We start from the raw sequence: 25,250 nt of genomic DNA on the forward strand, positions 1-25,250 counted from the left end.
CTGATGGGTAGTGGGGTCAGCGGGGTTCACCACCTCGCCGCGCTACAGGTGCGGCTAGTGGGTGTTGGGCGCTGAGGGATTCTTCCCTTTTCAGCCCCTCAGTGCGTGGCCAGCGCGGTGCGTGCTCCTATTTACTGTGGGGGTCAGCGGGGGTCGCCGCTCCTTGCAGCGCTGAGTAGCCCGGCTGCCTCCCGCCCTCCATATATGCCGCCTCAGCTTTCTCTTCCCGGCGGGGGTCACCTTCTTCTGGGCGCACCTGCGCCTCGACTCGATGCGGGAGTGGCTGCCTCCGCGTACCGTCGGCGCGGCGGGACAGGCGCTGTTCCACTGCGCCTCCCGTCTCACATCCCCGCTGGAGGTCGGCGGGGGTCACGGTGACGTCACCCGCTTCCTCCGCTCTGCTCCGGCGCTGACTGCGGGCACACTCTCCAGGTGGCTGGACACACACCTCACTCCTCCTTTCCAGCCTGCCTCTTCCTGTCACCCTTGCAGCGCTGGGTCGGGGTGCATTAACCCCTTCTTTCCTGGGGCTTACAGTCACACTGACAAACGCTAGAGGTGAAGGAGGACCTCTAGCGGCTGTCTCCTTTGAGGCAGCGGTCATTGTTGGAGGGGCACAGGGTCTCAAATGCTGTCAGAGATTCAGTGCCTTTGCAGCGCTGCTCCTTCCCACAACACTTAACTCCCCCTGGGCAATGAGCATGTAAACTCCTTATGGCAACAAGCATGTAACCCTCCATGGCAACAAGCATGTAATCCTGCTGGCAACAAGCATGTAATGCCCCTGGCAATTAGCATGAAACCCCTGGCAATAAGCATGTAGGTAAGTGGCACCAACAATGTGATTAATTGCAGAAAAATCATGCGATTAATTGCATTTTAAAATTCTATTCATTGCCAAGACAATCCCGACGGTCAGTATACCGATGTGGAAATCCTGACTGCCGACAGTCAGGATCCCAACCAACAGGGGCTATTCTCCCTTGTGGGATCCAAGAACCCCATACAGGCAAAATAGAACCTGTGGCGAGCACAGTGAGTACAGGCGGCTGGGATTCCAATGTCGGTATACTGACCGTCGAGATCATGACCGTCGGCCAGTGATACCATACCCAGATATTATGTATAGAATTTTTATATCTATTTACACTTGTTTAATGGACCTGGTATATACCGATTCACCTCAGTCTCAAACCTATGCGTCTTTTCACCCCTCTCTGGAAACCCTCCTTGCAAATTAGTGACACTTTCCTAGAGGTAGACATTCACAGATTTGGGGTTTCATTTCCTACATGCGTATCAAATGCATTCCATTTGTAGATCAATCAACTGTATATTAGTAAATTTTTACATACTGTAGGATAAAAATTGCCGCTGCTAAAAGGCAGTTAAATGATGAAATGATGAACACCAAACTATTAATAGAATAATATTACATTCATTACTATAAGTCTGAAATGATTTGTACAGCTAAATTGGAGCTAGAGACCAAAAAAAAAGAAATTAAATTACATTTGTTTTGATAATTTATAATAATGATTTTATATTTAATTGAAATATAGGGGAGTTATTCAGATCTAATCGGAAAACACATTTTTTAGCAAATGGGTAAAACGGTGGGGCAGATGTAATGTGTGCAGAGAGAGTTAAATTTGGTTATGATGTGTTCAGACTGAAGTACACAGTAAATGACAATGTAAAAATAAAGACAATATTTAGCCTGCAGAGAAACAGAATAACTTAACCAAATCCAGTGTGGCAAGTTTGTCCCAGTTGCCCGGAGGCAAGATAAATATTGCCCCCCCCCCCCCCCCTTGACACACACACACAATGGACCTTATATAAATATATGTATGCATGTGTATATGTATGTATTTATGTTATGTATACTATATTTAAATAAAGAGACTGTGACATCTATGGTCCTGCTAGGAGGGGGAGTCAGCCACATAAGCGATATTACCAGCTTTCAAAGAACTGATTCAAACTTGCAGGGGAGGAGAGGTGCCCCCTTTGGAGCAGAAGCCCAGTGGTAGATGACTCCATTGTATCCAAGAGATACGCCTCTGACCAAATCTAACGCTCTCTCTCTCTCTGCACGTTACATATGCCCTACCTGCAGTGCACACGGTTTTGCCCATTTGCTTAAAAATGTGATTTGCATTCAGGTCTGAATAACCGCCACAGAAACAGAATTTAACAGCAAATAACAACTTGGCCCACTTATGTTTGAAGGCAGGATAGCATACTTACTGTTGCAGTGAGACACATTGATGTTGTGAAAGTCTATTGGAATCTCCACTCTGACATTAGACCTTGAAATTAAAATAAATGGTGTCAAACAGTAGTTAGTTTATTATATAAACAAATGAAACAAGGGTATCAAATCAAAACTAATAAAATATCAAAGCCATTATCATATGCACACAACAGGAAAATCCCTTGGCATATTGTATATTCAAGTCCTAGTAAATATAAAAAAAACATTTACGTGGGATGATTACTGAATAATGCCACAGAAAGTCTCTGAAACATAAGATAACTACCTTTCCCTGATAATTACCCAAGTTATAGTATATTAAATCCATACATATATTATCCAAATGGGTCAGCAGACAGGTGCCAGATATTCAAACAATCAGAATGCCGACGCTGGCATACTGAAGCAAGGGAGAGGGGGGCGGGGGGGGGGGAGGTTTATGAACTAGTAGGGGTTTGGCTGTGTGTGCCACTAGTAGGTTGACCTAGGGTTAGGTTGGGGATTTAGGTTTATGCACTTAGAAAAGGGGGGTTAGTGTTCAACTATAGGGTGGGGCGGTTAGGTTTAGGCTGCGGCGTCTGGTAATTAGGTTTGGACACCAGTGGGGAGAGTAAGGCTAGAAGGGAGGGTTAGTATGGCTGGTGGAGGGTAAGTATACTTACCTGACCCCTGCCGGGATTCACTCCTTTAGGAAGCCAGCACGGGGATTCTAACCTCCTGAATATTGACCCATTATCCGTATGTATCCCATTCAAGAATGGGGGCACTCCAGGGCCAGCGCCACCACTAGGCAGCTTTATGCAATTGCCTATGGGCTCTGGCCACTGGGGAACGGCAACACATGCTGCTAGTGTATTGAGTTAAGTTCTTTGGAAGAGGCGAGGAGCAGGGAAGAAACACAGCTACCCCCCTGCACAGCTGGGACATTAACATCCTTTAAAAGTAAGTAGCCAGTGCCCCCATCCCTCCAGTGAACCAGCCCTCACCATCACTGTTGCTTTACTATTACCAGCACCCTACCTAAGCAGTGGCAGCGCTGCATGAACCAGCAGGTCTTCCTCTCAGCAGTTTCCTCTTCCCCTCCGAGAATTTCAAACCCCCCCCCCCCCCCCGGCTTTCACCCATGCTTCGACTAGCCTCCGCCATGATCAGCCAGCCGCTGGTATCTGCTAAAAGCTGACTGACAACCAGCTATGATTTATGTGAATGCAGGGCACCCTCAGCTTCAATAGTTCCCAGTTCTCTTCAATGGTCCACTCCACCTTTTCCCCTGGTACGTACCAGCAGGGAGAGAGATTATTAGCATGTAGACCATGAAGACTGCTGTTGCCTGCAGTCACACATCACATCCCAGGAGGACAGCCACCAGCTACAGAAAATCCTAAACAAGTAGGTTAAACATAGTTTAATAAGTAGGTTAAGGGGGGAGGGGGGCTGGCAGGTGTGTGTGTATATCATACCTCCCAACAGTCCAGATTACAGCGGGACAGTCCAGATTATCAGGGCCTGTCCCACTGTCCCTCCCGCGGCCGGCAGTGTCCCGCGGTGAGGGGGGGCTGTTGGGAGTCCCCCCTGTCAGCTGCTAAGCAGCGGGGAATAAACGCTGTGCGCATGCGCACATCGTCTATTCCCGCAACCAGGGGGCTGGGGGCATGGCTAGAGGCTCATAGAGCCTCTGGGTCATGCCCCCATAGCGCCAAAATGGGGGCGTGGCCTCACGGGAGAGTATAGGCCACGCCCCAGAATTAGGCCACGCCCTCCAAAATTTTCGGGGACATCAGAAGTTGGGAGGTATGGTGTGTATATATATATATATATATATATATATATATATATATATATATATATATATAAGCATAAGCGTCTGGAGCACCCCCCTGGTAGACCCATCATTTCTGCCAGGGGGTCACTGTTTCAGACAGTCTCTGCATACTTGGATGTGTATTTACAGCCGCTTGTTCAAGGCTCAGCCTTTTCATTGAAGGATACCACTGCGTTGCTTACTGCTTTGAATTCTTTACCCATGATTCCATCTAATTGTGTACTTTGCAGCATAGATGTTAATGCATTATATACAAGTATCCCTCATGTGGAAGGCAAATTTTTTGGGGCGCAGTTTTGTCATTGTGAGGGCATGGCCTGTTGCTGTGTGAACTGCTGGCCATGCCTTCAGCCCCCCTGCCTGCCTGATTAGACGCATGCACATGTATGTGTCTAATTCCCGCAGGACCGTCCCAAAAAATGGGATGTCACACAAAAATCGATACACACTGACTATGCCACACCACGTTGCCCCCCACAGCAAGCTTCTAATAAATTATAAATTACCTGCTTGTTGCAAAGGCGGTTAATTTCCGTTGCCAAGGTGGTTAATGTCGGTTGCCAAGGGGTTAATATGCATTGCCAGGGGTTCTTGCTCGTTGCCAAGGGGGGTTAATGTCCGTTGCCAGGGGTTCTTGCTTGTTGCCAAGGGGGGGGGGGGGGAGTTAATGTCCATTGCCAGGGGTTCTTTCTCATTGCCAAGGGGTAAATATGCATTGCCAGGGGTTATTGGTTGTTGCCAAGGGGTTTATATTTGTTGCCAAGGGTTAATGCTCAGTGCCAAAGGGGGTTAATGTCTGTTGCCAGGGGTTCTTGCTCGTTGCCAATGGGGGCGGGGGGGTTAGTGTCCATTGCTAGGGGTTCTTGCTCATTGCCAAGGGGGGGGGGGTTAATGTCCATTGCCAGGGGTTCTTGCTCATTGCCAAGGGGTTAATATGCGTTGCCAGGGCTTATTGGATGTTGCCAAGGGGTTAATCATTTTTGCCAGGGGTTTTAGCTTGTTGCCAAGGGGTTAATATGTGCCAGGCCACCCGCCCATCAGTTGCTGCTGCTGCCCCTGCCTTACCCTGCACACAGTGAGACAGACGCTAGAAGTCATTATTCACTTCCAGCGTCTGACAGGAAGCACAGCTCTGCAGCGTTACCAGGAAGTCGCAGAGCTGTGCTTCCTGTCAGACGCTAGAGGTGAACTATGACTTCTAGCGTCTGTCTCACTGTGTGCAGGGGATACCAGGGGCAGGGGCAGCTGACGGGCGGGTGGCCGGACACGCAGCGGCAGATCAATGGGGCAGGCCGCGGAGGTCCCGGAACACCGTTCCTGATGACGTCATTTTGCAAAAGAGCTTCAGGAACGGCGTTCCGGCACAAAAATAGCCCTGTATGTACATATATATATATATATATATATATATATATATATATATATATATATATATATATATATAATTTATGTAATATGGGGCCTTATTTTGGTTCATTCTTTCTGACAAAATCCTTCTTAAATGGACAAAACCATGTGCACTGCAGGGGGGCAGATGTAACATGTGCAGAGAGAATTAGATTTGGGTGAGTTATTTTGTTTCTGTGCAGGGTAAATACTGACTGCTTTATTTTTACACTGCAATATAGATCTCACTTTGAAGTAAAACCCCACCCAAATCTAATTATCTCTGCACAAGTAACACCTGCCCCCCTGCAGTGCACATGGTTTTGCCCATCTAAGAAGGATTTTGTCAGAAAGAATGAACCAAAATAAGGCCCGTGGTGTTATGGGTTATAGGTACAGTATAGACTCGAGTATATAAAGCACTTCCCCTCTATTTTGACAGGGGGAGGAGGGTGTGCCGGGCACTCAAGAACAAAACTGAGACGCCATAAGCCATAATAAGCATCCTGAGGGGAATGGAACACACACACGTGTGTGTGTGTGTGTGTGTGTGTGTGTGTATGTATATGTATATATATATTTATATATATATATATATATATATATATATATATATATATATATATATATATATATATATATATATATATATATATATATATATATATATATACATAAAAATAAAAATCTACAACATTTTAGGAGAAATTTTACAAACTGGCAAACACAGAAAAATCTAGGATGAGACCAAAAGAATATACCCAGAAAAAATGGGTTTGTACATGAGAATAGATTTAAGAGATTATGGTCCTTCAAATTTATTTTTTAGATCAGAATCAACAGCAGCAACATATAAGAAAACGGTATACTGTATGACACAAGCAAAGAATACTCCACTCGGTATAAAGGGAATGTGGGCAGTAAATGAGGAAATAGAGTTGCCAAAAGGGCACCACAAATGAGGAATCTACACACTAGACACTGACAGTAAAGGTGTGCTTAATACTGTATCTCCAAGACAGTATTGGATCACACAGAAATCCAATTTTTAAGTAACGGATTGTCATATACTGTATACCTATATAAAGACTAACATTTATACATTAGGAAATTCACTTTTAACCCCTTGAATGGTGGGATATGCTGGGGCAGGACAAACCTACCAGGGCAGGTTTGTCCTGCCCCAGCAATACTCCACACTCCTGCAATCTTATGCCGGAGCTCCCCCCTGCCATTCGCACTGCAGCAGTGACAAGATGGCAGGCCACGCTTGGGGAGGTTCAGGGGCTGGCTGGCAACTTTTAGCCTAGGGGGCAAGTACAGAGCACTGGCCCATAATCTGCCAACTGTAAGACAGACGGAATGCTTTTGCGCACCGAAGGCGCGCAGGAAAATTAGGGGCGTGGCCTATCATAAGGGGACGTGGCCTGTACCATGATTGTATTGTCTACCTGCAGATTGCACATTTTAGCGAACCTTGTAATACCCATTACACATAAAGCCACATGCCGTAATGCCAATTACACATTATGCTGAACACCATGATGCCAGTTACACATTACGCCCAAAACTGCGATGCTAATTACTCAATACACCGCACACTGTGATGCTAATTACACATTATGCCGCACACCTTGATGCCCATTACACCCCATACTGTGATGGCAATTACCCAATGCTCTCCACACCATAATGCCCATTACGCCCCATACCATGATGCCCATTACAACGCACAATGTGATGTCCACAGTGCCAGATATGCCCCCACAGTGCCAGATATTCTGCTACAGTGCCAAATACACATATGCCCCCACAGTGCCAGATATGCCCCCACAGGAGAGACTCAACTGAAGTACAACTAGTGGCTCTGACCACTTATTTAATTTTTGTATAGTCTGTTTGTGTCCTCTGTCCAATTTTTCACCAAACTATATGCTGATTCTGCATGGTTTATACATTTGTGAACTGGACACACACCATACAACTTATTGGATGTAACCTGTTAATATTTTTTAACCATTTCGCTACCAGTGTTTTCACTTCACTGTAACCCTTTGTACTGAAGTGACCCACATTTGTGGACATATCTAATACTTGCCCATTAGTGCGGCAACATACATACTTGATACCAGCGATAAATTGCTGGAGGGACTCTATTGAGTCCGATAAGTGGTTCCTTACCACTATTTATGTTATGTGTAGTTTGTCTGTGTCTTTTGTTCATATTATAGCCTTTTTTAGAATTACCAATTAAAAGTTACGTTTTATAACTTACAATCATAACCAAAATTTATTTTTTCTGACAAGCGTGCCCCCAAACAAAGGAGAGTACTTTTTTCTTTCCCTTTAAAAAATGCCCCCACAGTGCCAGATATGCCCCCACAGTGCCATATATTCCGCCACAGTGCCAAATACACATATGCCCCCACAGTGCCAGATATGCCCCCACAGTGCCAGATATGCCCCCACAGTGCCAAATACACATATTCCTCCACAGTGCCAGATATGCCCCCACAGAGTGCCAGAGGCACATATGCCCCCACAGAGTGCCAGAGGCACATATGCCCCCACAGAGTGCCAGAGGCACATATGCCCCCACAGAGTGCCAGAGGCACATATGTCCCCACATCCTCAGTGCAGGAGGCCGGTGGCCATTTTCCTGTAGCCGCTGCCGTGTTCTGGAAGCCGCGGCCAGCGCAGGAGGGCTGGAGGAGCTAAACCAGCGCGGCCCGCAGCCAGTGGGTGGGTAAGCGGCCCGGGGGGCATATGGCACTCTGCCCCCCGGCCCAGCCCACCCCTGGGGAGGTTCGGGGAGGCTCGGGAGGACTCGAGTGCCTGAACTCCTGAGCGTGCCTGATTCCCTCTGAGCAGCCCGAACCTCCCTGCCACCTGGTCACTGATGTAGTGCAAATGGCGGCAGAAGCAGCGACGGGAGATCCGACGTACGATCGACGGAGTGGGGAGGACAGGGGGGAGCAACAGGGGGGGGGGGGCAAAGCGAAGAGGTGTTGCACAGCTGGAGGCACCACTGGTGCACATCCAGACCCACCAAGAGAAATCATGGGCCCGGGTACAATAACTTCCCAGGACCCCATGGATGGAGCTTCCCGCACACTCTGCCAGCGCTGGCTCCCCCAAGCCACCCATTGTTACGCCACTGCTTACAGGGACAGTGTGCGCAGAAGGCACGCACCAAATGCCTAATACACATGTTCACACACCCATTACATATTATAGTACATGCCATATTGCCTGTTACATTATACCACACACTGCAGTGCTCAGTACACATTATGCCAGTGGTTCCCAAATTTCTTTGAATCACGGCACCCTAGAGCATCAAAATATTTTCAAGGCACCCCTAGGCCAATTGCTTCTTATCGAGAAATTCAGAAAAAAAATATTAAATGAAGTGCATTGTGTGTATATGTAGGTTATCTGGTGAGGGACAGGATTTGCTTCTGTTTGTCCACATATACTGGTTTTGCCTGTTACATTGACCATAAATAATAGGAATTGATCTTGGTCCACCAACCCAAGGCACCCCTGCAAGTGTCCTGAGGCACCCCAGGGAGCCTAGGCACACAGTTTGGGAACCACTGCATTATGCCATACACCATAATACCTATTATGTATTTTACCACATGCTGCAATGCCCATTACACTTTATTCCACACCGTACTGCTCATTACATATTATGCCATACACTGTAATGTCTATTACATATAATACCACACATATTATGCCACATAAGTTCCGCTTACCTAAATGCTCATTGCTATGGGTTTCATGCTTGGTGCCAGGGGTTAACATGCTTTGCCAGCCATGGGTTTACATGCTCTGCCATGGATTTATATGCTCTTCCCAGAGTTACATGCTCTGCCAGGGGTTAACATTCTCTGCCAGAGGTCAACATGCTCTGCCAGAGGTTAACATGCTCCTTGCCATGGAGTTACAGGCTCTACCATGGGCTACATGGTTTGCAAGGGGGTTAACTTGCTTGTTGCCTTGGAATTACAGTACATGCTTTGCCAGGGGTTACATGCTGACTTCCAGAGTTGGATCTCAGCCCCAGCAGCATGCAGGGAGGCAGCAGACATAGAGTACCCAGCCACCCACCATGGAACAGAGAGACCTGGACATGTGTGGGGAACCAGGTCCGGGACTGCTGGGCTGGAGACAGTGCACTGGCACCTGCTGCTGCTGGTAGAGGCTGGGATGGGAATGTGGGGTGCGTGGTGAGCCAGATGCTGTGGAGTGGGCGGTACTCCTGCGGAAGGAGGCCTCTCTGTCTCAGCTCCTCCTGGCACTACCTTCCCAATGTATCCTCCTGTCGCTGAGCCAAGGTAAACTGTAGAGTCACTTGGTGGGCTCTCAACAGGCCCTGGAGCCGGAGAGTGGAACACTACTAAGAAGGACCTCTGTGTTGCTGCCCGCCCACGTCCGTACTCCTGCCACCGCTGATAAACAACGGACTCTGGCGCACTCAGACCCAGCACACTCGCCACCAAATAACAAAAAAACTGTGTGTGTCTGGACTCGGCCACCCTGTATCCGCTCCCTCCCCCCTCTAGGCGGCCATGTGAACACCTACCTACTGGTTCCGGACATACCACCGAAGTGGTTAAACATCACTTTTTGGGAGACTCAGTCAGGCTACATCTAGTCTAAAATCTACATTTCATCCCCTTCAATCTAAGGGACCATTTATAAAAATGTTATCTTACATAGTGAATCAAAAGATAAGTGGATTAAATGTAAACCATAACAAATTTAGTAAGACTACAAAGAAGCAGCTGCCTCACAAAAATCTGGCATCTATACTAATTTAGTGCTAAAAGAAATGCTGATAATTAGGGGAAGATAATGATGATGGACAGTACATATTATGAACAGGAAGCATATCATTTATAGTCTGACAGTTCATACAGAATATATAGTTAAGGTTCTGCAGAGTATCTTAAAGATACAGTTCAACTAACTTGAAATTTCCAAATAATAAAAATAGAATCTGTAGATCTAGTACTGAGTATGGGGACCGAGACTGAGTCCATTACTTTTAAACGTTACAGCAGATTACAGCATTTCCACTTTTCCGGGACGCCGTGGGACATTCATATCATCCACAACACCTAATTAAATAGACTTGCTCTCATCAAGAAAAGTTGCTGCCCACAGAAGTTGCCACCTAACGTTTCATGCTAGGAGTTAGAAACTCTCAATAGGCTGCCGACCATCCACCCACATACCCCATCTCCAACACCTGACCCAGAGTGCCACCACCTCCATTGTCCTTTTTCGCAATCATAGTGTGCAGAGACATTTTAAGTTGTGCCATAATTCAACACCTGATGGTATAATATTTAAAGGAATAGAAATGGTAACCATATAAATAAAACAGGTGGTGATAGAGAAAAACTTATAATGAAAATAAAGATCCTTTGGATTCTAACTTTTAATACTTTAGTGCCAAGAGATTTACGGTAATTGAAGGATATGAAATAACACCTTTGACCAAATTTGGGTCTACTCAAAGTAATCTAGGTAAACAGGGCGTGCAGCAGGTGAAATCATTTTTATTTATTTTTGTATTCTGATCCAAAAGGGTAGAGTAATCACTATGCTGTTATGCATAAGGGTAAGTGTAAAATCATGACATTGAAGATTATTGGTACCAATAATATTCTTCAGTGACGAGTTAAAGCTTAATGTTCTTTTTAAATGTTCATTTATTATATATTCTTGTAATTGACAGCTTTTATTCATTGTTATTATTTATGAATAGGCACAAAGGCCCGCTATTTCCAGGGATCTATTTATGAGCTGAGTGCTCCACATTTTTAAAAATATGATAATGTTCACAAATAAATGTAGTCTGATTAGCTATACACAGTTAATACTGGTCTCAGCATCACCACAGCCACACCCTCTGATCACAGGTGTCACTAGGGTTGGTGTCACCCGGTGTAGGGACTCATGGGGAGAAATTTAATAGGACGAGAGAATCAGAAAGTGAGAGATTTGGTAAGAAATCTCCAGTTTCTTTTAAAGCACCAATCACTTACACTGCAAAATCTAAGTGGTTTTGCAGTGTAAATGATTGTCGCTTTAAAAAAACTGGAGATTTCTTACCAAATCTCTCGCTTTCTGAATCTCTCATCCTATTAAATTTCCCCCATGGTGCCGCCCCCCCCCCCCCCCCCCCCCCCCATTGGACTTCCTCCCATCAGGCCACTGGAGCGCATTGCAGAGGACTTGCTTCCCTGTAGTACATACATGTACTCTCCCCTGTATTGCCATATGCGTACTGCCCCCCCATAGTGCCACTTTTCTGTAATGCCCTTCCCCGCCATAGTACCATTTACATAATGCTTTCTTGTTGTGCATATACGTACTGCCCCTCATATTGCACATACATACTACCCCCCATAGTGCAATATACTTAATGCCCCTGCAGTTCCATATAAGTAATGCCTCCTGTAGTGCCATATACACAATGCCCCAGGTAATACTCACCACCTTTGCTTCTGCAGGTCTCCTTCAGCATGGGTAGTTCTGCCCCCTCTGCTTCTGGAAACTCCATTCCCTCTGTCTCTGTTACCATCACCTCTTTTTCTGCATCCTCATTCACAGTCACAGGGGGTTCCGGGGAGCTTCAAACGCCTGGTGCTGCTGCCTGTCAGACACTGTGACAGTCGCATCGCCGGCAGCAACAGGACAGCAGCAGGGAGAATGCCGTGATGGGGTGCCAGACATTAGGGTGTGCCTGGGAACACAATGCACACCCCATTTGCATGCCTATTATCAATAGTGTTTATACAGTATGTGGCAGAGAACTGACGTTTTTCTATTTTAGCCAAGTATTAATCTTTATATCAAAAAAATGGCCCCCTTCAAAATTGGAGACAAAAACTCCTTCAAAATTGCCGCCCTATCCCATTGAACTCAATGAGAAATAGAGGAAAACATTCACTACAGTATATTAATATATAACTAGGTTGTCTACACCAGGGCTTCTCCTTCTATCTATATGTTGCGATTTGCCGGTGGGAATGTGCAAACTATGACACGGGGGTGCGGGTATAAGTGCAGCTCTGTTTGGTGTCATCCTACTGAAGGGTGACACCCGGGTACCGGCCGTACCCCCGCACCCACTTAGTGTTGCCGCTGCCTCTGATCAACAAGGAAATGCATTAGGGCATGGCCAGGTGACGCTACTTGTTGGTGAGCTAGCTAACCTATTTGGTTTCGAGTAGAGTTCTTTGCCTGTGTTTAAGAATCATGTCATGTGGTAATGTCAAGCTACCTGAAGAAAAAACAATACCATCAAAAAGTTGGCACATTTTATTTATATTTTTTTATTATATTATACATTATTATATTTTATTATCACTATTTTTATTTTTATTTCATTACCAAAGAGTGCTTCTAAATAACATTTTAAATGACATTAAATACTATTTAATATAGGAAGCTGCCAAATACACTACAGCGCGGTTATAAACAAAGTATATCATATGGTAACCAGCCCCAGCGGTGTAGCTAGGTGCCATGGTGCCCGCAGCAAGGGCATATTTCGCGCCCCCTCCTCCTCCCGGTAATGAATTGGGGGCGTGGCTAACTTGTGTTGGCATGTTACATTTGAAATATATAAGACACTGTAACAGAATCTGCTGCACTATATAAGACACTGTAACGCAATCTACTGTGCTATATAAGAACACTGTAAAGGAATCTGCTGCGCTGTATAAATCACTGTAACGGAATCTGCTGCGCTGTAAAAGACACTGTAACGGAATCTGCTGCGCTATATAAGACACTGTAATGGAATCTGCTGCGCTGTATAAGACACTGTAAAGTTCCCCCCCCCCCATCCCCTCGTCCTGGCCCAACGAATCCCCCAAACCTCAAGTTGATTACTGTTTACTAACATCATTAATTAGCTGTAAAAAGTAAAAAAAAAGAAATCCACCTTAAACCAACAGATAGAAAACAGGGCGGCACGGGCGGCAGCAGAATACCTTCTCCTCCAGGCTGGTAACTCTGGGAGGAGTCTGGAGTGCTGCTGCGCTGCGCTGCGCTGCCCGTAAGCCGGACTGAGCAGCAGCAGGAGGCAGGTGCCAGGCAGGAGGCAGGAGCCGGGAACGTCAGCCGCCGGCACACGCTGCCTGCAGTTAGTGTATGGGGATCACGCAGGGATCATTTGCGGAGGGGGTGCGGGCCGGCGGCGCCATTCCACCAATCGGCGCCCAGAGCATGAGCTCCGGTGGCTCCGCCCTCCCTACGCCTCTGACCAGCCCACATAGATAGATTAAGGTATCAGTCAATCCTTCTGTCTTTTAACACTTTGGAATTTTTTTTTAAACAATAGATTTTTATTAAGGCAAACAGTTTACAGTACAATGCGATCCGTCTTTAAAAAGTTCCCAGCTGACTACGGGAACGAAACGCGTTGATGTCACTTGAATGAATTGATACTGGGTCTCCCCCGTACAGCGATCGATCTACTCTCACTGCCAGCATCCATGCTACCCCCACAGACTGACCAGCCCGGCATCCATCCACCGGGGAGTGTGTGGCATCCAACTATACCACTGCACGTGGCTGTGAACGCCGGAACGGGGTGTGCTTTTTCACAGTCAGCATCGGCTCAGGTCTCTTCATGGAGCCCATACAACAACTGCCGGTGAGACGTGCTACTATTGCCGGAGAGAGCGAGTGGCTCCCCACTAACCCACTACACACGGCTTTGTTAAGTGTTAGAGTGGATGGTCCCCAGCCGACCTTACAACCAACGGCTCTTTACAGGTTACTAAGGTTTCATGCTATTTTATAATATAAAATTGTTATTTTATAACAGTGTGTCCGAATTCATCTTTGGATAAGTAGAATAATACAGAGTAACATCATTATACCTTGCAACGCATAGCGCCTATATTTTACCTTTTCTTGTTGTTTTACCTTTTCAGTGTGAGCGTAGGCAGACTCACATAGATAAAATTAAACAAAAACTATAACGCGCAAAGGTATAGACTTTGTTCCAACCATATAAAAGTAAATTACACTATAAAATAATATAATATAGGGCTGCTCCCAAATGCAATCCTGGAAATTGCTTTATAAAGAACTAGTAAATATTTTACGGTTACAGAGCAATTTAATCAAGTTTTTTTACCCAATAGTGGTATGGCGCCTATAACAAAGTTCAATATCAAACTTGCAATATCCACATCCAGTGAAGTAAACCAGGAGATGTTTTTCCAATACTTTAGTTTAATTTTCTTCACAGGATAGTCAGGTAAAAAACGCTTGTAGAAAATCCCAACGCGTTTCGTCTCATAGAGACTTCATTAGGGGAATAACGTTCTTGTGATTCCTTTCTTCTATATAAAGATGTTTTCCAGATTAATCTAATGTGAGGACATGATAATCCTTAAACCTATAGTAGGAGTACAAATATCAAAATTCAGTTGAGATATTTGAAGTGAGCCAATTAATGTGACCTATATAATAACAGGTCTTTGAATCCCTGTCGACCTCCTCAATTAAGACGGTTACCTATAATGCAACAGGTCTGAGAATGCCTGTTATCCTCTTATGAGTCGGAGTTAGAAATACCTATGATATACCTGGTTTGTGTATTCCTGTTAGCCTCCTCTGGATTTAAAAGTTTTTACCTAAAAATGGATGACGATCCCTCATCCAAAAATTAAGAACAAAGGAATCTCCACTGGGACTTCTGATCGCTTCAGAGAGGCTAGCAGGCCACACAACTGGAAGAATTATAGTTAAAAGATACATATATATATATATATATATATATATATATATATATATATATATACTTGGTGTATTAAAGCATGACACTTCAAGTCCTTGAAGTGTCATGCTTTAATACACCAAGTATTTGAAACCAGATGTACCCTGCCTCCTGAGTGCCGTTTTTTGTATATGGTATATTATAATCTCCGTCGGGCACCGGGGCCAGTTGGAAAATTTGCTTGGAGTGAGTGCCGGCAGTCTTGTACGGATATATATATATATATATATATATATATATATATATATATATATATAGTCCAACAAAAACACGTCACTCCGGGTCTAGTGAAATAACTCAAGGTTTACTGCGTACTGTCTACGCCGTTTCGGGTATAATATAATGTAATCTCCGTATCAGTTTAATTATAATATTGCATCTTCTGATGTCATTATTCACTGCTGTCTATAACCTCAAATGTTTTTATGTTGTTTTAACCATGATATTTTAACCAGCAACTTTTAATGTTTCTTATTGTGTGCAGGAATCGTAAGCGCTATAAAAGATGGCCGCCGTTTGTTTACATCTGCAGGCGTAGCCTAGCAACCTTGATTCCTTGCCGGAGTGACGTCACTGTGCGGACAGGTGAGAGCACTCTTGTTTTAATTATTTGAGTGTCACATACGCTATATATATGCTTGTTTTGCACATACCACTTGTTCCTTAAGTCCCTGAAGATGGGGGGATATACCCCAAAACGCCGTTGGGCGCAAATAAAGGATTTTTATTATCTTCAAACCGCCTGAGGAGTGCCGCAGTCATTTCGGAAATCTATTTGGGACCTGCAAAGGCCATTTGAGGGCACCCCCAGCAAGTTACCATCGGAACCAGTGAGTGCCGGGCATACAAACGTCTGCATATTGGACCTCATAGCACAATTCCCATAGTGCAGTGAGAGTCAGCCAAGGCACCTGGACCACATCTTTTTCTATTTGTATATAGCAGTGGACTGTTCCTGTGAGTGTTATTTAACACTTAATCACAGCGATTGGACAGCAGTGATTGTACTGATCAAGGACATAGTGACCTATCTGTGGAGCGGAGAATTGTGACATCACGGTTGAAAAATTACTGATACTACAGATGTTGATCAGACCCTGGAACTCATACACTCAGATGCCAGGGAACGCTTCAGCTATTCTGATGCAGAAGCCAACAACATTCTAATACAGCAAAAAATGGATGATAACTCTGTTCCTCCCACCAATGATAATTTATATAAGCAATGGTTGAAACTCAAACAAAAAGAATGTGACTACTTGTACCACGGTATCAGTCTATCGGATTATTACCGTAATAATCAGACACCGCGTGGATTCAGGGTCCACAACATGCCCACCATAGGCAGATATAACATCAATTTCTGCCGACGGTGGGTAGCCATACTAAATAAGTGTTCAATGGACCTATTATTATTAGTCATTGAAGAGTCAACCAGGGAGTTGAATAATATCAAAGAACAGATTACAACCTTTGAAGTGGCACACAAGCAGACCTTAGTGGAAGATACCAGTGTCCAGTGGATTACAAAGATCGACGCACAAATGACGCAATATAAACGTGAGCTGATAGCTTTCAAAAAAGAAAAGCAAAAGAAAGTACAGCAAGACTATGAACAGAGAAAAGTCTACTCATGGCTGAGCAACAGCCGTCCACGTCAGGAGCGTCGACATCAACCCAGACAGTATCGTCAGGCCAATTTTACGTCCAACAGACACAATTCAAGTACTTCATACAGTGAATCTGACTCTTAAGCCACAACATCTCATCAAGGTATCCCCCCTTTAGGGGCACGCGCCCGCATGGGCGCAAAAAACACAGCCCAAAGAGGATGCGGCGGGCGCAGCAATGGCGGCGGCAAGAGAGGCAGAAAATATCAAGTATGAATAAAGCTGATCTGGTTTTTAATCTATCCACTAAAGAATTGACCCCCATGGAGACACAGGTACTTTCGCATGGCCCGTCTTTTGTGCCTACGACACCGGCAGATCCATTTCAACATAAAGTAGAGACGTACAAACTCCATAGGACCTTGAAACTCAAGGAACACTTTGGGAAAGCAGCACCACCACCACCCAAGCAAGTGGGTGATGAGATACCATCACAGTTGAAAAAACTGCTGCCAAGATCTAAGTTTGATCCTCTAAGTAACAACCATACCATCAAGTCTTTCATTAGAATCATGGAGGAACCTGCAGCGACATCAGCCTCACCCAGGTTGGTAAACAGATATAATAATTTGAACAAGGAAGAACAAGGGGCCCTTAAGACATTGTCTGAAAGGACTAATATTATTATCAGGGGAGCGGACAAAGGGGGAGCAGTAGTGGTACAGGACGTCACTGACTATCATTAAGAATGTCTTCGACAACTATCAGTGTCGACCACATACCGCCCCCTAACATCCGACACCACTAACATCTATAAGAGAGAGCTAGATACAGTCCTGAATGTGGCAGCCCAACAGGGACAAATCACTAGCAAATTATGTTCAGCACTTAAAGTTGAACATCCACGTACCCCGCTATTCTACACGGTCCCTAAGGTCCATAAGACTCTGAACAAACCTCCCGGACGACCGATAGTGTCGGCGGTTGAATCTTTATACCAACCCATCGCAGTGTATCTGGAGTCAATATTAAATCCTTGTATTCAACAGATACCATCGTATATCAAGGACACTACTGCGATATTACAATCATTGGAAGACATAGGACCTATACCAACTCAATTCCACATGTGTAGTGCGGATGTGACTAGCCTCTACACCTGCATACCGCATGGGGCAGGTGTGGAGGCAGTCCGTCGACTTATCACTGACAATGTCCATTACATGGGCCCCCCAATATCTTTGTTTTTGGAGCTACTTATGATGGTTTTAACCCATAACTACTTTTTATATAATGGCAAATATTTCTTACAGGTAGCAGGGTGTGCGATGGGGTCCTCAGTGGCCCCATCGTATGCGAATGCATTTATGTTTTCAGTGGAACAGGATTTATTTTATAGAAATGGCACTCTGATATCGGAAATTCGATTGTATCGAAGATTTATCGATGATTTAATCATTTTTTGGATGGGAACTAAGGAGTCTTTAAGCAACCTTCTGGATGTCCATAATCACACTGATAGTGTAATTAAACTCACTTACGATATCAGTGAGAGCAACATACATTTTCTAGATATTAACATCCAGGTTTCCAACAATCAGATTGCCACTTCGATTTATGTCAAACCTACGGACAGGAATACTGTTCTAAAAGCTAATAGTTTTCACCCAGTATCCCTTAAAAAGGGACTCCCCTATTCCCAGCTTCTCAGAGTCCGTAGAATCACGTCAGATCCGGACCAGACGGTGGAAGCATTAAACCAAATGATAGATAAATTTGTAGAAAGGGGATATGATCGTATCGAATTGGGTAAAATTAAAAAGAAAGTATTGTCCACACCCAGGCCACAAACTATGATCGCTAAACCCAAGAAAAACATGGGTGAGGTGATACCCTGGGTTAATAAATATACTATTGACACAGATCCTGTCATCAAAAAGGCCAAACGATGGTGGCCTATGATCAATTCAGATCCTGATTTACCCTCCCTGAAAACCAGTAGATTGTTACCTAGTTACACTAGGGGTAACAACATTCGGGACAAAGTAGTCAAATTGGATGTAACTCCTCTCCTTAAAAAACAACATACGCATTTTTTGACCCAAAAAACTGGATGCTTTAGGTGCTTGGGCTGCACTACGTGCAACACCCTAACACCAAGCAAAACATTTAACCATCCACATACAGGTAGACGTATAAACATCAGACAAGCCGTCACCTGTACCACTACGTATGTTATATACATGTTAACTTGTCCATGTGGGCTGTCATATGTGGGCAAGACCCAACGACAGTTTAGGGAGCGCATGGCGCAGCATCGAAGCGCTATAAAACAAGCCCTCAGTAGTGGCTCGAGTGAACAGCCTGTGGCCAGGCATTTTGCCCAATATAAGCATACCATCCCTAGTCTAAGGGCGATTATCATAGACCATGTCCCTACCACTTTAAGGGGAGGGAACAGGGCCAAAATCCTCTTGCAAAGAGAAAGTAAATGGATATACTCTTTAGACACTATCGCACCTAGGGGTCTGAATGAGGCCCTGGGACTGCAGTGCTTTCTTTGAAAAGATTCGCCTCTGTGTTGTTCACATTCTTTGCTCCATCACCAGGACACTAATAGCCTTAGGTAAAGGAAATTCCCACCCTAAAGGATGTATAATATAATGTAATCTCCGTATCAGTTTAATTATAATATTGCATCTTCTGATGTCATTATTCACTGCTGTCTATAACCTCAAATGTTTTTATGTTGTTTTAACCATGATATTTTAACCAGCAACTTTTATTGTTTCTTATTGTGTGCAGGAATCGTAAGCGCTATAAAAGATGGCTGCCGTTTGTTTACATCTGCAGGCGTAGCCTAGCAACCTTGATTCCTTGCCGGAGTGACGTCACTGTGCGGCGCCGCCGTCCCACGTGCATTGGATGCGACGGGGAAACAGCGTGGAGCACCCGGAGCGGGCGGCGACGCCGGACAGGTGAGAGCACTCTTGTTTTAATTATTTGAGTGTCACATACGCTATATATATGCTTGTTTTGCACATACCACTTGTTCCTTAAGTCCCTGAAGACGGGGGGATATACCCCGAAACGCCGTTGGGCGCAAATAAAGGATTTTTATTATCTTCAAACCGCCTGAGGAGTGCCGCAGTCATTTCGGAAATCTATTTGGGACCTGCAAAGGCCATTTGAGGGCACCCCCAGCAAGTTACCATCGGAACCAGTGAGTGCCGGGCATACAAACGTCTGTATATATATATATAAATATATATATATATATATATATTTATATTTATTTACTTGATGCAATCAATAGAAAATATGATTTATAAAACATCACTGTATACAGACTTAAACATGCATACATAACATAACAAATAAAAAACAAATAAAAAACAGCTCCTCAATATCTACTTTGAAAAAACAGATGATGTTAATCTGTTATAACCAGCTCCGGAGTGGTATTTAATAGAAATGAAAACTCATTGGGCGATAGAGTCTCTCCAGAAAGGGAGGGATTGGTATTGAAATGTGTTGGTTAACAATTTGGCAGTTCTCAAAGCCTTGGTTTGTTTAAACAGGATGGCGGAATTGGCCAGTAGCGGTAGTAGATATGCCCACTTGAATATAATCAAAAGAGTTTATTGTAAACACATATGCCGGCAATACCTCAATACAGGAGTAGTCGTCTCCTTGCCACAGTCCCACAATGATGGTATCAGGGATGCGGCTCAAGCTACACCCGCTAACGCGGTCGGCAAAAGCCGGCTGGCTGCTTAGATGATTCAGCAGGGAGCGAGCCGCAAACACAGGTGCTTAGCGTGTGGACTTACAGATTCCAGACGGTGATGGAGAGGTGAGGCGTGTTTACCAATCTCCGATGGGAGTTATGAAGCGCCGGGTGCTGCTGTGATAGCAGTGAGCAATAGAGGGCTGGTGATATCGGGAGATGTTTGTAGAATCCAAATTTAATATTCTCCTGATAGTCGCTCCATTTAAACCAGGCATGTCCAACCTGCGGCCCTCCAGATGTTGTGAAACTATACATCCCAGCATGCCTTGCCATAGTATTGCTATTAGGGAATGCTAAAACTATTGCAAGGCATGCTGGGATGTGTAGTTTCACAACATCTGGAGGGCCGCAGGTTGGACATGCCTGATTTAAACCATCTTAAGTGGATGGAGGAGGCAGAGGAAGAATATTTACAGTTAGCAGTCTCAAAAATGAAATTCTTATGCACCTTATCGACTATGAGTCAAAGACACAGAAGTGAGGTAGACTTCTATACTTGTCCAATGGCAGTTTTGGCGGTGATCAGAATGTGACCAAGCACATACCTATGTACAGAGTGGTGAAACAGTGTGACTAAGGGGTCAGCAGGTATCCTAACTCTCAACACATCACTGATAAGAGAGAATATTTCAAACCAAACCGGGCACAGTAGGGGACACTCCCAGAAAATGTGAAAGATGGATTCAAAGATGGAATATTGTGTTCAGTTCTGGGTTCCGCACCTTAAAAAGGACATAAATTAATTGGAACAGGTACAGAGAAGGGCGACCAAGCTAGTAAAAGAATACAAAGATAGCTTAACCAGGCTGAATATTTTTTCCCTGGAGAAACAGAGGTTGAGAGGTGATATGATTAGTATGTTCAAATACAGGATTGGTAATCATATGGAACTGGACATGATTTGTTCACTAGCAGGTCAATACTTAGGACACGCGGGCATGAACTAAGGCTTGAAGAAAATAAATTACATACTGAATTAAGAAGGGAAGTTTTCACCATTAGAGCAGTAAAATTCTGGAACTCATTGCCGGTGGTGGTGATTACAACAACTACTGTTAATGAGTTTAAATCAAAATTGGATGCATTTTTGACCACTAAGGGTATCCTATAGATATGACTTACAAGTTAGATAGGTTGAACTTGATGGACTACCGTCTTTTTTCAGCCTTAATTACTATGTTACTATGTTACCTCCACACTTCCTCCAGCAAAACTCAGAGACAGAAGACCAGATGTAGTGTTGCCACTGAGGGGTGAAATATGCTCTCTGACACAATTTATAGAACATCTCTGAGTGAATTCATGCATTATGAAATTTTGAAGCAGGAAAGAGAGATAGAATACCATTTGTTTTTTGAAAGTGTGGTAGACAATTCATTGTCCCATCTAATATTAGCTGGTAATTTCTTTTCCTTAGATTTAATGACTGCATATTGTCATATTTAGAAATCCCACCTCTGTGATATGGAAAATATAGCCAGGAGTGTAATAGGATGGGAAAGGAAGGAAAGGTAATGGTGCCACCCAAGTATTTATGGAGCCAGTGATGTAGCTGTAGAAACTTGTTTAGGGATACCATATTGCCATTGTAGAGTAGCAAAGGGCTCTAAATGTCAGGAACCAGGTTGAATGGTTCATTCAGTTTTGTTTGGCATTTGACTCACTGGTGGCCTCCTCAACCCAAGTGGAATCAGGAGATTACATCTGTGCCTGTCTCCACTAAGTCTGAGGTGCCTGACCTCACATCCCCTGCACTTAGCACTCCGAATTACAACTGGGGTCCTAAGACTAGGGCGCCCCTGGTTGGGTCACGGAATCTGAAAGGGATGGGGAATCCTCCCGCTAGGATTCTGGAAAGAAAGACGTTGGTTGCTAGTATCCCAGTCAGGGAGATCAATGTTCTTTCAATGCTGGACCCAGTAGGGGAATCTCAGGTGGTTCCCTCGGAGGGGGTCTTAGAAGCCGTGATCTCTGAGAGGGTTATAAGGGGCACAATCCCACAGGAAGTCGTGAAGGCCATTGCTCCCAATAGGGTCCGGAGGGACACAACTCAAAAGAGGAAGTCTCAGGCAATAGTCTGTAGTGACATCCTCCCCGAAGTTGAGATTCCCGGGGTTGCCTCCTAGACTGTGGGTCTAGGAGTAATACGTAATGTCCCGGTTCCTATGGGCGAATCCGATACTGTGAGTCCGTCAAGTGAGAGTGGGGCTTGTTGGGCAACTCTGTAGCTCGAGGTCAGCTGAGCAAATTCGATGCCCAAGCCCCGTCGGATGAGTCCGATAATACTCCTGACGCTCCATACTTCGACGGAGATTTGACCCAGCTGTGCTCGATTGCTCATAAATTCCTCTCCCAGATGGATTCCACACCTAATATGAAGATAACCCCTACTTCTGCTGTCCATTATCTTCTGTCATGCTTTAGAGCTAGAGCTTTAGAGTGGGTTAAACCTCTCATGGAGGCTAATGATCCCATCCTAAGGGATCTTCCGGTTTTTCTAAAAAAACATCCGCAAAGTGTTCCGTCCAAAGGCCGTAGCCCCGAGTGGGAGCCCAAAGGCCGTAGCCCCGAGTGGGAGCCCAAAGGCCGTAGCCCCGAGTGGGAGCCCAAAAGTCTGTTTCACCCCAGAAGGTGGGCAAGTCAGTTTCACCCCAGAAGGTGGGCAAGTCGGTCCGGTCCCAGAGGGGGACTCTGTCGGTCCGGTCCCAGAGGGGGACTCTGTCGGTCCGGTCCCAGAGGGGGACTCTGTCGGTCCGGTCCCAGAGGGGGACTCTGTCGGTCCGGTCCCAGAGGGGGACTCTGTCGGTCCGGTCCCAGAGGGGGACTCTGTCGGTCCGGTCCCAGAGGGGGACTCTGTCGGTCCGGTCCCAAAAGGGGACTCTGTCTGTCCGGTCCCAAAAGGGGACTCTGTCTGTCCGGTCCCAAAAGGGGACTCTGTCTGTCCGGTCCCAAAAGGGGACTCTGTCTGTCCGGTCCCTGAGGAGGGGCTCAGTCCATCTAGCCTCAAGTGGTATCATAGAAGCTGTGTCCCCGGTAGGGGTGGCCATATCCTTGTCTGAGGTCCCAAAGGCCACAGCCTCAGCAAGGGACTTGAGGGCCATAAATCCAGTGGGGGTTTCTGTCGTGCCAGCTTCTAAGAAGACTTCAGAAGCTGTAGCTTCCAATAATGTCGTCCCCATAGAGAATTCCTGTCCTGAGGTCCGAGAGGTGGACGTTTCCACATCCATAGTATTTGATGGAGATCTTGCCCATTTCAATTCCCTGGTTAGGCACTATGCTTCCCTTTTTGAATCAGGACCATCTTCAGGGGTCACTTGGGCTAATATTGTAGACCTCCTCATTTCTGCCTTTAGGGGTAGACCTCAGACATGAGCTTACGGGCTGATCAGGTCTGGTAACCCGTGCCTGCAAGATCTCCCTTCTTTCTGTGATGCAGTTATTAAGAATTTCAGTCCCAAAAAGAAGGATGGGGTTCCACCAGCTCCTGGAAACGTGGTGCCAAGCATAAGCCAGGGGCTTAAGGACCTGGCTTCTGGAGACTCACAGTCTCTGTTTGTTCATTCTTCAGCCTCATTGCTTGGTCCGGAATCCAGGAGTTTAGCTATTGGTTTTGCCTCACTGACTCCTGCCAAAAAAATTTTGGACACATCTGGTACCTGTAATTCTGAGTCTGGGGAATCCAAAAAGAGTTCTGCCTATGGCCAATTAAGACATTCTTCCCTTTCTGAGATTCCATCTGTTAAAAAGGCTCTCATGATCTCCTCAGATCGAGACTTCAACTCTGTTTCTGATTTGGTAACCCATAGCTGTGATTTGATAGAAGGTACCATCAGATCTGATAATGTGTGGGGCCTTAAACTGCTGATTCCATCAAAATCTAGGAAAAAGAAAAAGAAGCATTAATCTTTTTCCGCTTTCTTGGATCATCTTGTTTGTCTTTTTGGTTGTGCCCTGTGGTCACCCTATAAGGGGGGGGGGGGCACAGAGACAAGCCATGGTTTTGGCTTGTGTTTGGTTTTTGTTCACCCCTTCTCCAAAATCCAGATGATCATTGTTCTTGGATGTCTGGAATTTTGGGGTCTGTTGACCCCTCCTCAAGTGTGTGTGTGTGTGTGTGGGGGGGGGGGTACTGTCAGGAACCAGGTTGAATGGTTCATTCAGTTTTGTTTGGCATTTGACACACTGGTGGCCTCCAGTGGTAGGTATGTGCCATATCAGTATTCTGGCAGCTAATTATTCACTAGGCTGTGAGGTAATTAGCTCGTTAAGCACAAGCCTGGGAGCTCACTGGATCTTCAGGTGTAATTAATCACCTGAGCCCTTTATAGGGCAGGCTCTCCTGCAATACTCTGCCAGTGATAGCTTCCTGTTTAGTTCCTGCTCCCTGTGCAGGGAACTTCTGTCAGCTCTCAGCCACGCTACCTGGTCCCTTGTTCAGGCCTCCTGTTTGGATCCCAGGATATATCCTCTGCAGCTCTGCCAAGCTGTTTCTGGTCCCCGGTGGTTTTCAGTTCTTTGGAGTCTCTTGCTAAGGTTCTCCAGCGGTCCTGCTGCCCGCC

At 45.3% G+C, this 25,250-nt stretch overlaps 1 protein-coding gene across 1 annotated transcript in view; it reads right to left on the reverse strand.

Moving 5' to 3' along the window:
• Positions 1-25,250, reverse strand: part of LOC146042630 (NXPE family member 1-like) — a 127,779-nt gene that overhangs the window by 33,002 nt on the left and 69,527 nt on the right. The window contains exon 3 of the mRNA XM_083162715.1: positions 2,254-2,315. Within this exon, the coding sequence (XP_083018841.1) occupies positions 2,254-2,315 (62 nt within the window). The remainder of the gene's footprint in view (positions 1-2,253; positions 2,316-25,250) is intronic.

The sequence above is a fragment of the Crinia signifera genome, chromosome 19 (genome assembly GCF_055691185.1).
Source record: "Crinia signifera chromosome 19, ASM5569118v1, whole genome shotgun sequence".
NCBI classification, from domain to species: Eukaryota; Metazoa; Chordata; class Amphibia; order Anura; family Myobatrachidae; genus Crinia; species Crinia signifera.